This window comes from Octodon degus, unplaced genomic scaffold (genome assembly GCF_000260255.1).
Source record: "Octodon degus isolate 3935 unplaced genomic scaffold, OctDeg1.0 scaffold00045, whole genome shotgun sequence".
NCBI classification, from domain to species: domain Eukaryota; kingdom Metazoa; phylum Chordata; class Mammalia; order Rodentia; family Octodontidae; genus Octodon; species Octodon degus.
Genome location: NW_004524621.1, coordinates 12,523,519 through 12,545,270, shown reverse-complemented (window position 1 = coordinate 12,545,270; position 21,752 = coordinate 12,523,519). Strand labels below are relative to the sequence as shown.

General features: G+C 36.8%; 1 protein-coding gene and 1 pseudogene across 1 annotated transcript in view; one reads left to right on the top strand and one right to left on the bottom strand.

The window, feature by feature from the left end:
- Ubap1 (ubiquitin associated protein 1) overlaps positions 1–21,752 on the top strand; it is a 48,821-nt gene that overhangs the window by 9,575 nt on the left and 17,494 nt on the right. The window contains 2 exon segments of the mRNA XM_023716090.1: positions 8,669–8,709; positions 18,566–18,690. Coding sequence (XP_023571858.1) covers positions 8,676–8,709; positions 18,566–18,690 — 159 coding nt within the window. The 5' untranslated portion in view covers positions 8,669–8,675.
- Positions 16,293–18,242, bottom strand: LOC105742260 (annotated as a pseudogene).

The window sequence follows — 21,752 nt, the reverse complement described above, 5'->3', positions numbered from 1 at the left end:
TTTTTATCTTTTAATTTTTTATTTTTTGTGGAACCAGGGATTGAACTCGGGCCCTTGTGCTTGCCAGGCAAGTGCTGCTTATTCTACTGAGCCATCTCCCTGGCCCCCCTTTTATAAATTTTTAAATAAACTTAAATTTAAATAAATTCAGTTTGGCTTAATTGTGAGCTCATAAAAATGTTAAACTATATGTGGTCTTCTGTGATTTTTTTTTTAAAGCACAATATTGTTTCTAAGATTCCTCTGATATTTTTATACAGCTGTAGTTCATTCATTGTTATTTCTGTGTAATAATTGATTGTGTAAATATACCATGTTTTGTTTGTTCTTTTGCTAATAGGCATTATATCCAAAGTTTGTTCTTTTGCTAATGGGCATTTTAATTCTTATTCTAAGAACAAACAAAAACTTCAGAAGCATAGTTTTATGTTTATTCCAGATGTAACATAAAATTAGCTTAAGGTTATTAAGTACGTCAGGTATACATGGGTTTGGTAATGGATCCCTGTGCTTCCAGCTATCACAAGTTTGAGGCAAGTCTGGGTAACTTAGTAAGACCCTGCCTCAAAAAAGTGCTGGGGATGTAGCTCAGCATGAGGCCCTATGTTTAACCCCAGTAATATCCCTATCCTAAAAGCCCTCCCTGAAAATCCCAGCATTTGGGCAGTTGAGGAAGGGGGATTATGAATTCATGCACAGCCTGAACAATGTACCAATTTCATGAGACCCTATCTTAAAAATAAAAAGGGTTGGAGTTGTAGCTTAAAACTTAGATTTGTGGGTTCAACCCCCAGTACTACAAAGACAAAACTAAACAATTGAAAATATAGAATTTATCAGGCAAAATTGTTGGATACAGATACCAAAACGTATAAAAAATTAAAACCATGATATGTTGATAAAATAACGAAATGAGACAGTAAATGTGCATAGTAGCCTTGGTGATTCATGGGTGTAATACCAGTGCCTTGCTGGTTAAGGCAGCTAAATTTTTTTTTTTTTTATAGAAGGTATATTAGACACTACAAAATTAGACCTATTACAGGGGTACATAGAGATGAGTAGTTTTTGTGAATATGGTTTAAAGTACATAGGAAGACAAAAAATGAGTTTACAGAACCAGATTTGAAAGTGCACATTAGATTGTTTTTAATTCACATGATTTGTGATCATGTGGCAAAATGTTACTGGATAAATAACTAATAGTTGGTTGTGAAGTGATCCATGTTTTCAACTTGGCAGGCAGGAAATGTATTTTAATGCATAGCTCAGTAGTAGAATGCTTGTCTAGCATGTGCAAGGCCTAGAATTTGATCCCTGGCACTGCAAATCAAAAACAATGACATGCTTTTGGCTGTTTGCTGACTTTGGTTTTCTCTATCTGTGAATAGCTTTTTGTTAGCAAAATGAGCAGTTAGTATAAACAAATGGCAGTGAAAATGATTTGCTATGGGAGATTTGAAAGATACTACCATCTTTCTAGCTACTCAGTATCTGGGGTCACTAGATTAGTATTTGTTTATTGTTATTAAAAATCAAGAAGCTCACTGGTGGTGCATACCTGTATTTCCAGTTTCTAGGGAGGCTCAGGAAAGAGGATAGCAAGTTAAAGTCCAGCATGGACAATTTAGTAAGACCCTGTCTTAGAATAAGTAGAAAGGGCTGGCATGTAGCTCAGTGGTAGAGCATTTGCCTAGCATATATGAAGCAATGGATTTAATCCCAGTACTGGAAGAAAAGGAAAGGCAACACTTATCTAGTAGTCTGTTTTTCTTTTTGGTATTAGGGATTAAGGTACATTCCCCGCCCATTTATTTAAAAAAAATTATACATACATACAGAGTATTGCTAAGTTGCCCAGGTGTTTGAATTTGGGATCCTCCTATCTCAGCCTTGAAAAGTGTTGAGATAAACAGGTTTGTGTCACTATTCTTGTATTTTTTAATCTGCTTTATAATCATTCTAAAATGAGAACTAGAACTAGAACACAGGTCTTTAAGTGTACAGGATTCTGGGATGGTCTTGTTTTTCTTGCCTTCTGGTATAAGATGTGATGGTAAAAAGACAGAGAGAGAGAGAGAGAAAGAGAGAGAGAGAGAGAGAGAATTTTTGGTGGGGGTAGTAGGATTGAACCCAGGGTGATATGCATGCTAGGTAAAGTGCTCTGTAAGTTATGCCACTGTTGTATTGTGATTTTGACAGACTTACGGAGGAGATGACAATTTTGGTACAGAAGTTTTTTTTTTTTTTTTTGGCCAGCTCAGCCTGCCCTGAGAGTGGGGCTGGCCTGGCATGTGGTGCCAGGGACCACACTGTAGTCCCCTGTGGCTGCCTAGCTTGCTTAAGCAGGTGTTTAGACTGCTGAGCTATCTTGGCAGCCCTCAAAAGCTTTTTGAAATTATTTTTTCCCACTTAGAAAAATTGCGAGTCGGGGGGTGGGGGTCAGATTTCCTCTTGAGAACAGTGAACTTTTATTTGTAAATTACACTGAAGAAAATGTCAATTATAATAACATAATAAATTGGTTAAGGTACTGATTTGAAAATTTTAATTGGTCAATGATTTTAAGCCTTTTTCTTTTCTTTTTTTTGTCTTTTTGAGATGGCATCTCGCTATGCAGTTCAGGCTAGCCTTGAGTTCACTTTGTAGTTCAGGCTGGTCTTGAACTTGCAGTGATCCTCCTGCAGCCTCCTGCCTCAGCCTCCTGAATGCTGGGATTATAGGTGTACACCACTGTGCCTTGATCCCATTTTAAATTTTAATTAGTACTTTCCTTTTTCATATAGTTAAATCTCATAGGATTTATCATGTTAGACTAGTTATGGATAACAAGTACAAAATCATTTATTTATTTAGTACATAGTCTTGATATGCAGCTTGGACCATAGTGATTATCCTATCGCAGCCTTCCCAGTGCTGGGATTATAGGTGTGTGCCACCACACCTGGTTTTTTTGGTTGGCACAGTGCATCTGGGGTTCTGAGGCCAGCATTGCATGTGGTACCAGGGATTGAACCCAGGTCCTTGTGCTTGCCAGGCAGTCGCTTAGACCTCCGAGCTATTTCCCCAACCCCCCCTTTTTTTCATTTTAAGGATATTGCTTTAATTGTATTTCCAAATTATATATTAGAATTAGTAAAAAAAAGAATTAGTGTATCCTAATATTACTTAAATTAATATGTGATTTATAGATTATACATATTATTTAGAATTATTAGTTATAAGGTTAATTAAATTTTCAGAAAATTTGGGGGAGGGGCAATGAGAATCACTACTGGTAAGGACTAGACAGTCTCTACTAGGTGGTTAGAGAATTAAGAAGAACCCAGAGTAGAAGAATATGTAATTGGATTTTTCTTGACCTATGAAAGGTCAAGAAATATTAGCTGAAGTTCTTTACTGTATTTCTTATGAAATCAGATTGGCTCAATAATTTGCTTTCACAATCCTGTATTATCTTCATATGTACTATTTGTCACTTAAATTTTGGTGAGTTCAACTATAATGTTTTTACTGAACTATGTGAAATGATTTTATATATTTTTTTGGTCTTAAGTATACCTTATGATTAATAACTTAATTAAAGCCTTATTTGAAAGTTAAGTGTCATTTAAGTAGTAAGAAAACTGATTTATTATACATCTTGACTTTAAAAATAACCTTTTTTTTTTTTTTTTTTGCAGAACTAGGGATTGAACTCAGGCCCTTGTACTTGCCAGGGAAGCGCTTATTCCACTGAGCCATCTCCCCAAACCCATAACCTTTATTTTCTGAGCTTTCTTTTTTTATTTTTGGCAGAACTGGGGATTGAATTTAGGCCCTTGTGCTTACTCTGAGTTTTCTTAAAAAGTCAAGTTTTTTTTTTTTAAGCCAAGTTTTTTTTTTTTTTTTAACTTTTTTATCCTTTTAAGACAGTTCACTATGCAGTTTATGCAGGTCCTCAATTTGCAGCAATACTCCTGCCTCAACGTCCTGAGTGCTGGGATTATAGGTGTATGCCACCATACCTGGTCTTTTGTTGGATTTTTAAGACTCAGATAATTGTTATGTTTTAGTCCTTTAGTTTTTATGTAGTGAAAATAGGATTGGTACATTTGATCTAGAATTTATTCTGATACCAAGTCTTGAGATGGGTACCTAGTTTTATTTTATTCAAAGTAGCTACCCAGTTCCATCACTTGGGAGGTTTTTGTTGTTAGTTTTTGTTTTTGAAATAGCATCTTCCTATATAGACCAAGGTGACTTGGAACTCAAGATCCTCCTGTCTCAGCCTTTTCAGTGCATGATGTGCCACCATATCTGGCTTCTTTAGAAATTCTCAATAGCAGCTCTAGTAGACGTTTGATTTTCATATTTGGGGTGATTTTTAGGGATTTCTGCTCTGTTCCACTAATCTTTATGTTTATGCATAAGTATAGTATAACTTTAAGTGCTGTATCTTATTTATGTTAATAAGGGTTGAAACCAGGGCCTTAACAGTGAGCTATATCACTATTTATTTTTATCTCTTCTTATTTATTTATTTTTTTTGGTGGAACCATGGATTGAACTCAGGCCCTTGTGCTTGCCAGGCAAGCGCTTATTCTACTGAGCCATCTCCCCAGCCCCTTATTTTTTTAATTTTGAGACAAGGCCTTGATATCAGTTGACAAATTGCCTGGGTTGGGCTTGTATTTTTGATCCTTCTGCTTCAGCCTCCTGGAGCCTGGGGTTTACAGGATTGTACCACCATGCCTTGCCTCAGTTTTTGTTAGTAGATCTCTTTTTTTTTTTTTTTTTTTTCTGATTTTTGATTATTTTCTTTTTTGATTATTTTCTGCTTGTATCTCTACTGTGTATTTTTATTTTTATGTTTTACTTTTATTCAAAATCTCTGGGATGTGTGCTATGACTTTTCTTGTAACCTTTTTTGGCTGTGTGTTGTAGCTTCTCAAATGGAATGTTTTCATTGTTATTGTCTTTTGCAGTTTTGTTTTGGCTGCTGTTTTAACCCATGAGTTAAGAGATAGTTTAAAAATTCAGTTACATGCAGGCTGGAGATGTATGTAAGTTAACAGTAGAGTGCTTGCCTACTTATATGATTTGTGAGTGTATTTCTAGTACCACAACAAAGAAGTCAATTATTGGTACCTTTTATGTATGTATGTATGTATGTATGTATGTATGTATGTACATACCTTTGTATTTATTTTTGGTACCAGGAATTGAACTCAGGACTTTGCGTTTGCCAGGCAGGTGATTGTGCCGCTGACCTATATCCCTAGCAATTTTTTTTTTTTAAAGACTGTGCTACTTCCGTCAGATTTTGGAAATTTGTTGTGGTTTTCTTTGTGGTATGTTTAATCAAGTTTTATAAAGTGTTCTATGGGTATTTCAAAAGGTGTATTGTGCTTTCAGGGAACGTTTGACATACTATAAATGATATCTACCTTACTTGTATTTCTGCCTGCTTGTTTCTTACAGTTCCTGTTTTATGAGTAGTGATACTATCTATTTGAGTGATCCATAACTGTTAGCTCTTCATCATAGAAAATACTTGTGTTATTAATAAAATAAAATAGTGCTGGACATGGTGGCTGTATCCCAGTGCTCAGGAGGCTAAGGCAGGAAGATTGCTGAGACTTGGAGGCTGTCCTAAGATACATAGTGAGTTCAAAGCCAGCCTAAACTACACAGCAAGACCTGGTCTCAAAAAAAAAGGGGGAAAAAAAAAATACCTGCTAGCCTTCTTGAAGTCTTATTTCATTTTGTTTTTCCAATACAGGGAATTAAATTCAGGGCATTTCCACTTAGTAGGAATTCTTTTTTCTTGTACTAGAAATTGAACTCAAGACCTTATGCTTGCCAGGCAGGCACTGTATTGCTGAGCTATATCCCTGGCCCTAGAGTAAGAATTCCTAACTGGTTTTTCTTTTTTCTCCTCTAAAGGACACATTCCGGGTCTGGGAGATTTAGCCACTGAGCTATTTCCCCAGCCCTCCATTCTTCTTTGAATTGTTGATGTGTTTTTGTTAAAAATCAGTGGAATAAGCACTTCCCTGGCAAGCACCAGGGCCAGAGTTCAATCCCCGGTTCTGCCAAAGGGAAAAAAAAAAAAAAAAAAAAGACATTCCCATTAATGTTCTGGCAGTATGTCTCAATTTTTGTCACTTTCTGAAGTAGTTCTGGAATTCCTCTTTCATGTCTTTATTTATTGATCAGAAATGGGATAAATGCTGCTGTTGTTTGTCAGTTAACCAAAAAGCAGGCTTACAAAAATGTTACAATATGTCCTTATCCACAACTTTTGGACCTTCCTCAAAGTCAAAATGACTATGATGTTTTGAATCAATTCAGGACATGGAAGCAGCCATGACAGCACAACTAAAAACAGAAGGAGATTTTGTTTTAAAGACTCTCCATTCTTCTTTGAAGATTAAATGAGTTAGTGCTTTTGTTTGGAACGGGAATTGAACTCAGAACCTTGTGCTTGCCAGACAGGCACTGTGCCACTGAGCTATCTCCTCAGCCCTGTCTATTGCTCTTTGTTTTTTGTTTGTTTGTTTATTTAATTGGTACAGGGTCTTGGCAGCTCCTACTCATAGTGATCCTCCTGTCTTAGCCTCAGCAGTGCTGGGATTACAGGTGTGCACCACTGTGCACAGTTCTGGGGCCAGCCCTGGGGATCGAGCCTGGGTCCTTGTGATTGCCAGGCAGGTGCTTAGGCCACTGAGCTATCTCCCCAGCCCTCCATTCCTCTTTGAATTGTTGATGCATTTTTGTTAAAAATCATTTGGCTATGTGGGTATTTTTGGACTTTGTTCTGTTATCCATGTAATATTTATTTATTTAGTCTTTTAGGGTTTTGCAGTTCAGGCTGGCCTTGACCTCACTTGGTAGCCCAGGCTGGTCTTGAATTGGCAATGATTTTCCTTTCTTAGCCTCCTGGGTGCTGGGATTATAGGCATGGACCACCACTCCTGGCATGCACCATTGTCATACTTTTAATTTCTGCAGTTTAATATTAAATATTGAAATTAGATGGTAAACTCTCTAGCTTTGTTCCTTTTCTGAGCTGTTTTGACTTTTGTTTTGTCTTCAAAAGTCAGCTTGTTGGGTCGGCCTGATAACTCAGCAGACCTAAAGCACCTGCTTAGGGAGAGCACAACGGGTTCATCCTGGGAGCGCGCTGAGGTGATTGAGACTGAGTGTGGTGGCGCGTGCCTGTAATCCCAGTGCTTCGGAGGCTGTAAACAGGAGAATCACTACGAGTCTGATCTACATAGTGAGACCCTGTATACCCTACCCTAAAAAAAGAAAAAAAGTCAGCTTGTTAATTTCTGGCAAAGAGCCTGTGTAGATGATGTGGCTTTTTCCCCCATATTGAATGCAGGGCCTCTTGATTTTAACCACTATCACAGAGCTGTACTTCCAGCTTCATTAATTATATTTTAACATTTTATACAAAATGGGTATATGGGGGCCGGGGAGATAGCTCAGTAGAATAAGCACTTGCCTGGCAAGCTCAGGGTCCTGAATTCAATCCCTGTACTGCAAAAACAAAAAACAAACCTTTTTCTACTGTAAAAACTTATAGTAGAAAAATCTCAGTATGATGACTTATGATGTATTGTAATGTAAGCTAATAGACATCATAGCATAAAATCTTTTTTTGTTTTTGGTATTTTAGGGAAGGGTCTACTGGGTGTTCAGGGTCTCACTACTAGATCGGACTTGTAGTGTTCTGTTTACAGCCTTGCTAAAGCTGGGATTACAGGCGTGTGCCACCACGCCCAGTCTCAACTGTTGTCTCAGCACACTGCACTCCAGGGAGAGGCTGGGACCTGCACTGCAGGCCCGGGGATCGAACTCCTAGCCCCTGTGTGTGCTTGCAGGCGCTTTAATCTGCTGAGCTGTTTGGCTGGCCCTCATAGCATGAATTCATGTAGTTAACCTTTTTTTATGTTTTAGGTAGATTAAAGGTGCAAACATTGTATCAAGGGAAATAAACACTTAGTTTGAGGGCTTATTTTATGTATGCCAAGAAAGGACTTCATGCCTTTATATATAGAGGCTGAAAGTACAAAGAATGTTAAACTAAATAGTAATTTTATGGAGTTTTCCTTCACATTTTTGAATTTTATCCAAAATTAAAGTGGCTAAAAAGTTTATATATTCTTCATTCCCCATTTCAAGAAATTTAAAGGTTGAGGCAGGAGGATTGCTGCAGGTAAGGCCAGCCTAGTATACATAGTGAGTTCAAAGCCAGCATGTACTACATAGTGGGATCCTGTCTGGAAAACAAAAAAGGAATTTTCAGTTTTAATAGATAATGGCCAGTTAGAGGTCTATCTGTATTTAGTTATCTGAATAAAATGAGATCTCTTTCTTACTCACTGATACATTTGTTATTTACATCAAGAAATATAGTCAGCATATTTTCCTTTTGGTTGAGAACATGTAAATTGGTTAGCGGCTAGTACAATATTCTTCTAATTCTTTTTTTTCAGAACATGCAGATTGAAGAAATATTTCAGTTTTCTTTAAAAAACTTTCTTCTCATACACTGTGTTTTTTTTGAGAAGTGAGGACTGTGTTAGACCTGCAAGTCTAGACTCTTTTATTTCCTTACTTTGTTTACATTCAGTCAAGGCATCTTGTGCCTAAGATATATTTCTTTGTTTTTCAGGTTCTAAATGGCTTCTAAAAAGTTGGGTGCAGATTTTCATGGTAAGTGGACTGTTAGTATCATGGTTTAAGTTATAATTTGATCAGAGAATTTGAAATCACATAGCATAATTTTAAGTACCTTTTTTGTGTCTTTAAGTGATCAAATTGAGAAAAATGAAGTTGTCTGACATGTAGCATGTACATACATCCCAGGGTCTTCAGATAACTCTAATCTGTTCTCTCTCTCTCTTTTTTTTTTCATAACTCTAATCTTGAAAGTATTTGTTTACATTACTAGTGTAGTTCAGAGCCTCTTATTTTAATTGAAGTTACTACATAGATAAAGGAACTGCTTATTTTTGTTATTTTTTAGCAGTGTTTTAAAATAGCATTTTTGCAGTTTTTGTTTGAGGCAGGGTTTCTATGTAGCCCAGAGTGGCCTTAAACTCAAAACAATCCTCCTGCCTCAGCCTTCCAAGTGCTGGTATCACAGGCATGTGTCATCACCCCCAGCAGCATTCTATTTTTATTTCTGGGTCATAGCTTCTCCATCTGTGTGTAAGAAAATTAACCCTTAGTGATTTATGTTTTGATTTACTCTTCCCCTCGCTACCATAATAGGAAGTAATTTATTGGGAGATAAATATTACAGAGGTATCAGTAATAGACATTTTAGTTTTACATCTGAAGTTAATATTTCCACTGTCGTTGTTTCTTAAGATATAACCTACCAAGTGGAATAAAATAGTAAAAATTCATTATCTGCGTTAGGAGAAATTAAGGTGACAGGTTAAAATTAGACCATCTTTTCATACAGGAAAAGATAAGAATTATTAGACCTGTGCAAACAATACAGGTTATTTTAAAGTTGATCTTTCACTTTAAAAATTGTGCTGTATCACTGTAAGAATGATTTAGTAAGGCCAAGTGTATTCCTAGCACTCAGTAGGCTGAAGCAGGAAGATCACTGTGAGTTTGAGACCAGTCTGGGGTACATAGTGAGTTCAGAGCCAGCCTGAACTGCATAGTGAAACCCTGTGTCAAAAAAAAAAAAAAAAAATGATTTATTAGACTACCTGGCATTGTGTGTTTCTGTGCTTCTCTGAGCTACAATTTAAGGGGAGCATGATAATGTCACCCAGCAGAGTCAAAGTAGTGCAGCAGTCACTGTGGTTTTTAACTTCCTTATGGGACATTTTGAATTGCTGTAATACACATACCCACATATTTAACTCATATATGTTTTGATAATTGTTTTGAAATTAGGTCACTTAAACTCTGGAATTATCATTCTAGCAGGTCAGACATTATATCTTTCATATCTCCTGTTAAGACTCATTATTGGCTCCTTTATTTAGTGTGGTGAAATATTTCAAGTGGTGGTAGAGGGGTAAATCTAATGTTGCTTCCGGATCACTTTTTCAAAGGTAAAAGAGAATAGATTCAAAGACAGCAGAAAGTCCTAGAGAAAGAATGAACAGAAATGAAAATTCTCCATTTATAATCTTACTTCAAAAGATTACCTCTCTTTGGCAACTCAATTTTTATTTTATTTTATTTTTTTCTTCTGGTGCTGGACAGTTGAATCCAGGGCCTTCCCACTGAGCTACATTCCCAGCCCATTTTGTGTTTGGAAAGAGGCAGGGTCTTGGTAAGCCACAAATTTGCCTTGGCTGGTTTCAGACTTGCAGTCTTCCTGCCTCAGCTTCCCAGAGTTTTGAAGTTATAGGCATGCGCCACCACTCCCAGCTGGAAGCTTTTTGGTAGGAGTAAAAATACATTGGATGTCCAGGTTATGTATTCCAGCTAAACAAATCAGAGAGAAAAATTACAGTGATTAAGATGTCTGATCAATAAAGACTTTTTAAAACATGCTTTTTCTAGCTTCTTAAATTCCTAACCAAAATGTCATGGTTTAAATGGAGATTTCTGAGCAGAATTTGGGAGAAAGATTTTTTCTTAGGTTACGTTGCTTTAATAGGGGTTCATCACTTAGCTTGTTTTAATTTCAGTGACAGTAGTTGGTTTTTAAAATAATTATATTTTTAACTATCAAGTAGTATAAGGAATTGAAATTAAAGGAAATAGGTGGGAAAAAATTTTATGGGCAGTCTTGTAGGCCCTTGAGTTCAGGAAATCAAATTTAGAATGGCTTTATGGGGCTGAAAGTAGACAGCTAGCAAACTAAGACTACTGTTTTGCCTTTTGAAGAACATACTTACACCTTTTCCTCCTGGCTTTTTTCTGTGACTGCTTCTTTTTTATCATTCTGTTAAAAGACTGTGTTCCTGGCTTACTTTTAATAGACTACATGGCCAAAAATGACCACCTAGTTATTGTGTATGTCACATGATCTTTCAGTGTTGTTGTTGTTCGCTATAGGGTCTTGCTATGTAGCTTAGGTTGGCCTTGAACTCACTATGTAGTTCTGACTGGCTTCAAATTTGCACTGATCCTCTTGCCTTAGCCTGTGGAGTGCTGGGATTATAGGACTTTTTTTTTTTTTCTTTTCTGTTCCTCGCATGCCTTCAGGGCACGTTTGGCCAGCGGGAGAGTTGTGAGGTTCGAACTCCAGCCACCTGAGGCTGACAGCTTTGTGGAAGCAGCCACTTAAAGGACTGAGCTAGGCCCAGGCCCCCTGAGTGATGGGATTATAGGTGTGCACTACCACACCCAGCATCTTTCGTTTTTTTAAAGTGGCTAGCATATTAAAGAGTTTTTGTAGGTTTTGGTTAAAGAAGTCTGATGGCATAGTCTAGCTAATGAACCTGTGTCAGTTTCTCTAGTCAAGCATTTCCTGGCTGGTCTAATGGCGATTTAGTGGGCGGGAGTATAATTTTTTTTTTAACCATACTTAGGGTGTTAGCAGGGAGGTAATGACTGCCTTTATGACTAGATAATTAAAATGACATTTTTCATACTTAAATATTTGGGTGTAAGTTTTGTATTGTGCTATCTTATGACTAGCATTTAATTTATATTTGAGTTGGTTCTTTCAACTGACGTCCTAATGTTGTTAATAATTACTACTAAATAACAGAAAGGGGAAAGAGCTCAGTGGCATAAGCACCTGCCTGGCCAGTGCAAGGTCTGCAGTTCAATCCCTAGTACCAAAAAAAGTATAATAAGAGATTATAAATAACAGAATAAAGGCTATGAATAGTTACTTTTCTAAGACTTTTAGTAATATTGTCTATGTATTATATAAAGTGTAAAAACTTTTGGTTTAGATTAGGATTTTTCTTGGAGTTCTAGGTCTTTAAAATGGCAATCCTTTTTAAATTTTTAACTTTTTTTTTTTTAAACTTGTGTTGCCTAAGAAAAAGTTACTTTCCAGAAGTAATTTTTGAAAGATTAAAAAAAATTTCAGCAAACAGGTTACCTTTTTTTTTTTTTTTTTTTTTTAGTGGTACTAGGGCTTGAACCCAGGGCTTCATCCCTAACCTTTAAAAATTTTTTTATTTGGAGACAGTGTTTTAATAAGTTGCTAAATTGCCCAGGCTGGTCTTGAACTTGCAATCCTTCAAGATTGCCTCAGGCTTCCCAGAATACTGGGATTACAGGTGAGTGCCACTATGCTTGGCACAAATTGTTTTTGATATCTGGAAAAATGTCTTGATAGTCTAAGTTTGGGAAAAAAATAGATCTCTCTAGTAAAGCTAAAATCCTATTCTCTTTTTAATCGGCTTTGTTTGAGATATAGTTGACATAGAAAATAGCTGTATGTATTATTAATCTTGATAGTTTGGGGTTAAACACCCATGGAACTATCACTGCCATCAAGGCATAATCTTGTCCATTACTTCCCAAATTTTCTTCATGTTTCCTTAATTATTATAGTCATTGTCTGTATCCACCAGAGACAGTTTCTGTGATTCCTGAGGATACCAAACCTTGTGGATGATTATATATAAAGTAACAGTATTTGCATGCAACCTATGCATGTCTTCCTGTATACTTTAAATCATTTATGCATTATAGTACTTCTGATATTTAAGAAGTATAAATATAAAAATAGCTATTATACTGTATTTAGAGCATAATGAAAAAGATAGTGCTTATGTTTAGTACAGGTGCATCTCCCCACCCCAATATTTTTGATCTAGAATGAGATAGAGTTGGTTGAATCTATGCATGAGGAATCTGTAGACAGAGGGCCAACTCTACAGAGTACATCTAAGGTTTTCTCTTTATGTTTTGTTTTTAACATTCCTTGGTTTGATTTTTTGTATATCTAATATTGTTTGGGTTTCCCTAAACTGCTTGAATCTGTGAATTGATGCCTTTTATTATTTTGAAAAAGTTTTGGCCCTTATCTCTTCTTGCATATATTTCTTCTGCTCCATTCTCCCTCTGTTCTTTCAAAACTTCTATCACATGTATAATAGGCCATTTGGTATTCCAGGTATATCTTAACAGTCTCACCTTTTTTTTTGTGTTTGCTTAATTTTTAAAAAAGATTTATTTATTTGGTACAGGGTCTTGCTATGCAGCTTGGACTCATAATGAGCCTTCTGTCTTAACCTACCCAGTGCTGGGATTACAGGCCTGCACCACCACACCCTATTTCAGTGGCTGTCATGGCATGCAGTACCAAGGAACGAACCTAGGTCCTTGTGCTTGCCAGGCAGGCACTTAGACCACAGAGCTATCTCCCTGACCCTAATTAATTTTTTTAACCTAATTTCAAGTTCTTTTTAAGTCTGTCCTCTGTTGCATTGAATCTTGTCTTCTGATTGGCATAACCTGGTTTATGAGCCATTAACATGTTTCTTCTCTGATAATTCATTTTTATTTCTACCATTTCCGTTTGTCTATATTTCCATCTCTGCTGTAATTCCCCATCTGTGTGCACATAAGTGTCTTTTCTATAAGATTTTAAAGTATTTATTTTAGTTATTTAAAGCTCCATGTATAATACTTAAGATATCTTGGCTGTTCCTGGGTTTAATATGTCTGATTCCTCTTTTTTGGGGGGGCTGGTTCCTCTTGATCATGGATCACATTTTCTTGACTCCTTGTTCGTCTTACAATTTTTTAAAATGCCATTGCATATTATTGAAAGGCTGATTTTTATTTTTAAAAAATTGTAAATCTTTATTTATTTATTTGGTCCAGGGTCTTGCTAATAGCTTGACTTGTAGTGATCCTCTTGTCTCAGCCTCCCCAGTGCTGGAATTACAGGCATGCGCTACAGTGGTGCGCCTGGGGTTCTGGGGATCAGACCTGGGTTCTTGTGCTTGCCAGGGAGGCGCTTAGACCGCTGAGCTATCTCCCTTGCCCTAAAAGGCTGATTTTTTTAAAAAAAGGTTACTTTAACTTGTTTTGTTAGGATGTAACATTTTTCTTATGGTTTCACATCTTAGAGCAGATATTTGTTTAATGCCTAAGTTATGGTTTTAAAATAGTGAAAACAAAAGAATTGTATTTTCCACTTAAGTTTGGTCCTAGACTTCTTTTTCAGAAACCTAGATTTGAATCCTCTTATAGTAAAACCTGAAGTAAATGTAATCTAATTACATAACCTAATCCCTTTTATTAGAAATGTTTCCCGCTTAGCCCTCAATCTGGAATTGTACAGTGTGTATTTTCAGAAAAGCAGGCAATACCTAGGATCAGAAGCATATCAACAATTTAGAAAGAAACAAAACAAAACAAAACAAAGTCTTCTCAGTTGAGCTTAGTTTTCTCCATTGTGACCTGATGCAAAATGATGTGCAGAACCTAGCTTTAGGTGATTCTCTCTGCCATAGTCATCAGAGATCTGCTTTCTTTCTTGAATATCAATTTAGGAAAATAGGCTTAGACATTTATGAAAGAACATTTAAGACATTCAGTAATAAGTAAAAGAATTCTGGGGTGAGACAAAATTATTTTGCTTAGGTGTATTGGAAATTGTGATTATTATTTTGTTTGAGTTTGTTAAAATAAGTTAAACTAAAGAAATTGATATTTTTAAAGTAGATATTCTCATATAATGGATAAAAATGGGTAATTTCTAGCCTAGTGTGGTGGTACATGCCTATAATCTTAGCTGGGTGGGAAGCTGAGGCAGGAGGATTTGGAGTTTAAGGCCAGCCTGGCCAACTCATGGAGGATGTAGCTCAGAGTAGAGTCCCTTTTATGTACAAAGTCCAGGTTTTTATCCTCAGTGCCATACACAAAAAAGGGTAATTACTAAGTCATAATTGGTTATATTTGATGAAATATTTTTTGTAATTCTCTGCACTGTGGTCTGATAATATGCATGGGATAATTTTTGTTTTCTTGCATATACTTAAGCATGACCTATTTTTTGTAATTCTCACAGGATTATCATTGATGGTACTCATGGAAGTCTTTATTACTCAAAAAGTTTCTTTTTGTTCCCATGACTTCTTTTGTTTATTTTTATTTTGGAGTACTGGGGATTTAATCCAGGGATTTGAGCATGCTAGGAAAGTGCTTTAACACTCAGTTCCATCTCAGTTCTTATAAATACTTTACCTCCTCCTCCTCCCAGTAGTCACACAATAGTTCATTCCCTGATAAAGGCTTTAAAGGAATAAGGTCTTTAAAAGATCACCTTGGTTTTAGTGCTATTTCTTTTGTCTTTTTCAGACAGGGTCTCCTTATGTAGTGTAGCTGGCTCTGAGCTCAACTTTGTAGCCCAGGCTGGTCTTGAACTCACAGTGATTCTCCTGCCTCAGGCTCCCAAATGCTGGGATCACAGGCACCTACCACCATGCCTTGCTGTTAGTGCTTTTTAAAAAAATTGTTTAAACTTTATTTATTTATTAATTTATTTATTTGATACAGGGTCATGCTACTGTAGCTTGTAGTGATCCTCCTATCTCAGCCTCCCCTTTGCTGGGATTACAGATGTGCACTACCACACCCAGTTTTGGAGCCAGCACTGCATGCCCGGGGTTCCTGGGCTGGCATGGCATATGGTACCAGGGATCGAACTGGGGTCCTTGACTTGCGAGGCAGGCACTTTAGACCACCAAGCTATCTCCCCAACCCCACTGTTAGTGCTTTTTAAAGCAGGTCTCTGTATATAATTGGTGGGAATGAGGGGAAGCAGCAGATATTTAAAGGTGATATCCCTGATCTTATCTGTCCTTAATCCCAGACCTAGTTGTGTGTGTATAGAATTTGAGTCTGTTAATGTAAATCACAGCACAGTTTCCTAACTGCAAGCTAGGTGAGGAAGTAGAACTCTTATTTTTGTGTGTGTGTGTATGTGTGTGTGTGTGTGTGTGTGTGTGTGTGTGTGACGCTACTTAGACACTACCACTGAGCTATATCCTCAACCTTTAAAAATTTATTATTTTTTTAAAATTTTGACACAAGATTTCATATTTGCTCACGCTAGCTTTGAACTTGTTATCCTCATGCCTCAGCCTTTTGAGCAGCTAGACATGTACCATTGTGCCTGACCAAAACACCCTTTTTGAAGAACATTCTCATGTGGCTCCAATATCTTTAGTGTAGTACTTTTTTTTTTCTTTTTTTGGTGGCCTGCCTGTCGCTCAGGCTGAGGGGGAGCCAGCACCCTTCTTCCAAAACCTGGGGTCGGGCCACAGGGACTCAGCTGAATGCCCAAGTGTGCATGGTACTCGGAAGGCTTCGAGGGCCTGCTTGGTCCGGAAGAACCTGACTCACATGGTCCAGTTTGCGTACAGCAGGGCCAGGAGGAGGAAGATGGCCACCGAGAGCAGCATGTTCTTCCGATTCTGCTGCCGAAGCAACTTCAGCTCCTTCTCATACTTGGAAGCTCTGTTCATTAGGCTGTTTCTCTCCTCCTCCAGAGACTTCCCGTCCTCGGGGCTCAGCTCTGACCTGTGGAGCCGGCAGCTCATGGCCTCCAGGTCCCGTTGGCACTGGGACAGCTTCTCCTCCAGCCCATCAATCTCTAGAGCGATGTCCAGATTCTCCCGCTTCTTTTTAGTTATGTTGCTTGCCGGGATCCCCTAGTGTACTTTTTTGAAGGAACCCACTCTACCCTTCTCTCTCACCCAACTCTTAGCACCAATCTACATAGAATTGTTCTTTTAAGAAAATAGTGTTTTGGGCTGGTGAGATGGCTCAGTGGTCTAAAGCACCTACTTAGAACAAGCTTAGCAAAGCACAGGGACCATGGTTCAATCCCCCAGCACCACATGCCAGCCAGCCCCGCCCCCTGGTGGGCTGAGCTGGCCACACACACACACACACACACACACACACACACACAAATAAATAAATAAATAAATAAAATTTAAAAAAAAAAAAGAAAATAGTGTTTTGTAGCCATATTTTCCTATATTAATATATGTGCTTATTAGTGTTATTATAAATAGGATTTTTTCCCAGATACTTATGTCACACAGATAACCAACTTTAAATGAGTCTTATTAAACAAAAGACCTAATGAACTCACTGTGTATCCTAGGCTGACCTTGAACTTGCAGCAGTCCTCCGTCTCATTCTCTGGAGTGATGGGATTATAGTCCTGTGCCACCACACCAGAGCTTGAAAAAGTAAAATTTATCAACTGTGTTTCCTAATCCATGAGGGTTCTGCCAATATGTTAATTCTCTTCCAGAAAAGAAGTAGCCCAATTTTGTATTCTTTAAAAAATAAAAAAAATTTTAAAAATAAATTAAAAGTAAAAAGAAGTAGTTCAGTTTGGAGTACAGTGCTAGCCAGTAAGAGTGATACACAAAAGGGACTCTTTTCTGTGATACTGAAGTTATCTCTTTCCTGGTCTTTTTCTGTCATTCAGTTATGATAGACCGAGAACTTTTGAAGGATTAAAGCAGTTTAGTTGTATACAGCTTATGTCTTCTTGACAATTGTGTTCAGATTCCCATGGCCTTGTCTGGTTATCTTTCCCTTTTAAGTGTTGGGCTACTTAAATATTCTTCACTGGGGATGGGGCTTAGTGGTAGAATTTGTTCTTAATATATATGAGGCCATGGTTTTGATCCCCAGCATGCCCCCACCAAACTGTAATAGTGTTTTTTTTTTTTTTTTTTTTGTGTTTAGTACAGGGTCTCATTACGTAGATCAGACTCATAGTGATTCTCTTGTTTTCAGCCTCCCTAGTGCTCGGATTACAGACGTGCACTACCATGCCCAGTGTAAAAGTGTTCTTTTAAAAAAACAACAAAATAGAGTAACTTTTATGTTAAAAACTAATTAGAGAACTCCAAATAAAGGAGGTTCCTTTGTATTATCTAGTATCTGATATGTGCCTGGTAATGCTGTGTAAATGTTGAGACTAAATCATTAATAAGGAAGCCTAGATTAATTTACTTGGATGACCTTAACATTCCTTTGAGCAAGATAGTAAGTGTAATAAAAAGTTATATAGTATGATTGGAAGGTAGTATTAATGAAGAAAAGTTAGGTGGTAAGCTATAAGTACTGTAGTAATGATAGGGCAGTAATGTTAAGTAGGGTGGACAGGGTAAGCCTCACTGAAAAGGTAACGTATGAACAAAGACTTAAAGGAAGTGAGACTGAGTCAGTTGAAGAGCTGAGGAAAGAGCAGTCCAGATAGAACAGCTAGTATAGAACTTTTGTGGCCAGTTGGAACTGTCATCATTGGGAATAGAGGTCTCCATGTCTTGCTAAAGTGACTTAGAATATGACTTCAGGAGATGAGGGCAGAGATTGTGGGCCCTGGGGAGGCCTTTTAGGCTGTTGTGAGTACTTTGACACTTAGTATAAGTACAACTGAAAACAAATTCCAGTAAGGTCAAGTAGACTGAAGTTGGATTTCCTCAGATAGCTAGGGTCAGGAGAAGGTAAGAGGTTGGAATAGGAACTTTTTGTAACTTCTAGTCTTAGGATAGCATAAATTGATGTGTATCCATAGGCGTAAGAATATAGCAAAGCAAATAATAAAGTTCTCTGCTGATATTTTTTACTTTATTTTTGATTATAGGGACTTTCAGTTACCTTGATGATGTCCCATTTAAGATAGGAGACAAATTCAAAACACCAGCTAAAGTTGGTCTACCTATTGGCTTCTCCTTGCCTGATTGTTTGCAGGTTGTCAGAGAAGTACAGGTAAGTGATGATTTTTAGTTAAAAGTTTAGTGTATTTAAAAATTAAAGAATAAAAATGTGATGTACAGTGAAACAGAAAAAGCTCTTTTGCATCTTTTTGTATTTCTCATAGCTCTTGTTACTATGTGGGTCACACTATATACATATATACATATATACATACATACACACATGGTCATTTATATGTGCGTTTTATACACTCAAGACATTTTGTTTGCTCTGTTAGATTGTGTATTTCTGGGCCTCTCTGCCTTACACAGAATGGTCCCCATTACCCATCTAATTTGCTGGTTCATCTCTCTCCTTTTCCTTTATTCATGTTCTTAGTATCTTCCCTGTCCCTAAAGTCAGATAATGTATGTTTTTTTTTTTTTTTTTTTTCCTATGTCTCACATTCTATTTCAGCCCTATCTTATTTTTCACCTTGCAGTAGTGTCTTTAATTGACTCCTCTGCCGGCAGCATTTTCCTTCTATTTCCACGTTGTTTCTAGAATGATATTCTTAAAATTATAAATTGTCACATCCCTACTGCAGATTGTACAGACATGCTCAGTGATTCATCAGCCTTTACTGTATTAAGTATGGGCATGAGGTTATGGCAGAGCACCTTAGCTCTTCCTTCCTGTTTCCTCCAAACCAGGTTACCAGTAGTTTGTTGAATTTATCCTGCTTTTCCCCACAAACTACTATCTCTACCTAGAATATTTTGTTTCTCATTATACTAACAGCTGTCTTTTAAAATCTACTTATTCTTTTAGACTGTGTTTAAATGTTATTTCCTCAAGTGCTTTTTTCTCAAAGCTCATCTTTAAAAGTCACTTTATGTAAATGCACTGAATTTCTTCTTGAAAGCAGCAAATAGCTGTGTGTTTCTTCTTTCTTCAGTACACATTTGTTGAATACCTGCTTTTGAGAGATGGTCTGCTGGGTACTGAGAGTAAAAGATAAATGCTTTAATCATTGTCTTAAAGTTGCTTATAGTTTAGGCTGCCATAGAAAACCAGAAAAGTACAGTATAGTACTCGGATATGTCTTCCTGTGACTTAAGAACTTGATTGTTTAAAAATACAACTTTCTGGAAGAGAAGTCTTGTTTCTGGGGGATTCACTAAAGCATTTCTATGTTTCTTTAATAAGTATTCTATCTTCCATAGTCTGTATACTGTGAATAATTAAAGTATAGAAGTTGTCTTTTTTTCCCTGTTTGTTTTGTTTTGAAGCATTGTGTGTGTTAGTCAAGTGCTCTAGCACTGAGCAGTCTACCCTAGCCTGCAGTTTCTGTTTATTAAGGAAAAGTATGTATTTTATTTATGTATAAGTTTTTAACAGTAGCAAAGTTTCATTAAAGGTAGGAAAATAAACAGGCTCTATAGAGCCTGGGTCAAGTAAAAGTAGGAAGAGAAGTACACCCTGTATCATGAGGGCAGCCACTATGTAAGAGAAGCACAGTTGCCTAAAAATGGTCTTATTGATTTATAATTTCACATACCATGAAATTTATCCTCCTAAGTATACAGTTTATTTTTTTTTTAAAGTATATTTAAAGTTGTATAAACTCATCACTGTTTAATTCCAGATCATTTTCATTTCCCTAAAAAGAAACCCAGTCATTTCTGTAACAGTCGTTACCTCAATCCCTGGCAACCAATAGTCTACTTTCTATCTACTTGATATGCCATATGAATGAATTCAACACTGTGTATTTATAAAAAGAAACCCAGTCATTTCTGTAACAGTCGTTACCTCAATCCCTGGCAACCAATAGTCTACTTTCTATCTACTTGATATGCCATATGAATGAATTCAACACTGTGTATGTAGACCCTGTGACTACCTTATTTCACTTAGTGTAATATAAATGAATTATTCTGTTTATATGAGTGAAATAAAGTCGTAGTATTTCATTTTTATGGGCTGAATTTGAATGAACACCACAGTGTGTATATCCATTTATCAGTAGACAGACATTTTGGTAGTTTCTACTTTCTGATTACTAATGATGCTGTGAACATGGTAGGCTTTTATTGTAATGTTTTAAGTTCTTTTGGGTATATGCACAGGAGTGGAATTCTGGGTCCTGGAACTGTCTGACTATATTCCAAACTGGTTGGCAACATCACTTTGCATTTCTACCTGCACTGCAAAATGGTCTAGTTTTTCTATATCTTTGTCAACTCTTGTTATTGTCTTTTCTGACCTTCCTGCTGGTGAGGATTAAATGCTAGATTAATGCTTTACCACATCACAGCCTTTAGTCTTTTTGATTTATATACATCTTTGTGGATGTGAAATTGTTTATCATTGAGGTTTTGATTTGCATTTCCCTAGTGGCTAATAATGATGAGCAGTTTAGGTATTTTTGAATGCTGAGTTGATGCTCTTCTTGTGAATGGAGATTTCATTGGCCCAGAAGAAATAGAGATTTATAGTTTTTCTTTGTTCTGTTTGTTTGATAATTTTTTATTGGTAACAATGAATAGCCATTAAATTACCTCTTTGTGTACAGTAGTAGTAACAGTGCAGTTTAAAAACACGTAAGGTTGTGTCTTGATCTCTCTAGTACCACAAAATAAGTTAAACAGTAATAACAAAAAAGATGATCATTTTTATCAAGGTGTGGTTGCACACACCTGTCCAAAGTGCTGGTATGTTGGAGACTGAGGCAGGAGAATTGCATGAGCCTAGGGGTTTAAAGCCAGCCTGGGCAGCCCTCATTGGATACCTAGGATCTCAGATTATATCAGATTTTCTATAGAGATGCAGCAATATTATAACAATTTAGCTAATTACCAGGATAATTGTTACATGACTGCCTGGTGGGTATTATGTACAGTATGAAATGCTGGACAAAGGGATGATGCATATTATAGGCAGAATTCAGTGGAAGAAGGTGCCAGATTTCATAAAGGTACTGAGCGCACGATTTAAAACTAATGATTTGTTTATTTCTGTAGTTTCCCACTTAATATATCTAGATTATGGGTGATTATAGACACCTGAAGCACTGGAAAGAAAAACTGTAGATTAAGGAAGACTTTTGCAATGCAATTATAATGCTTATA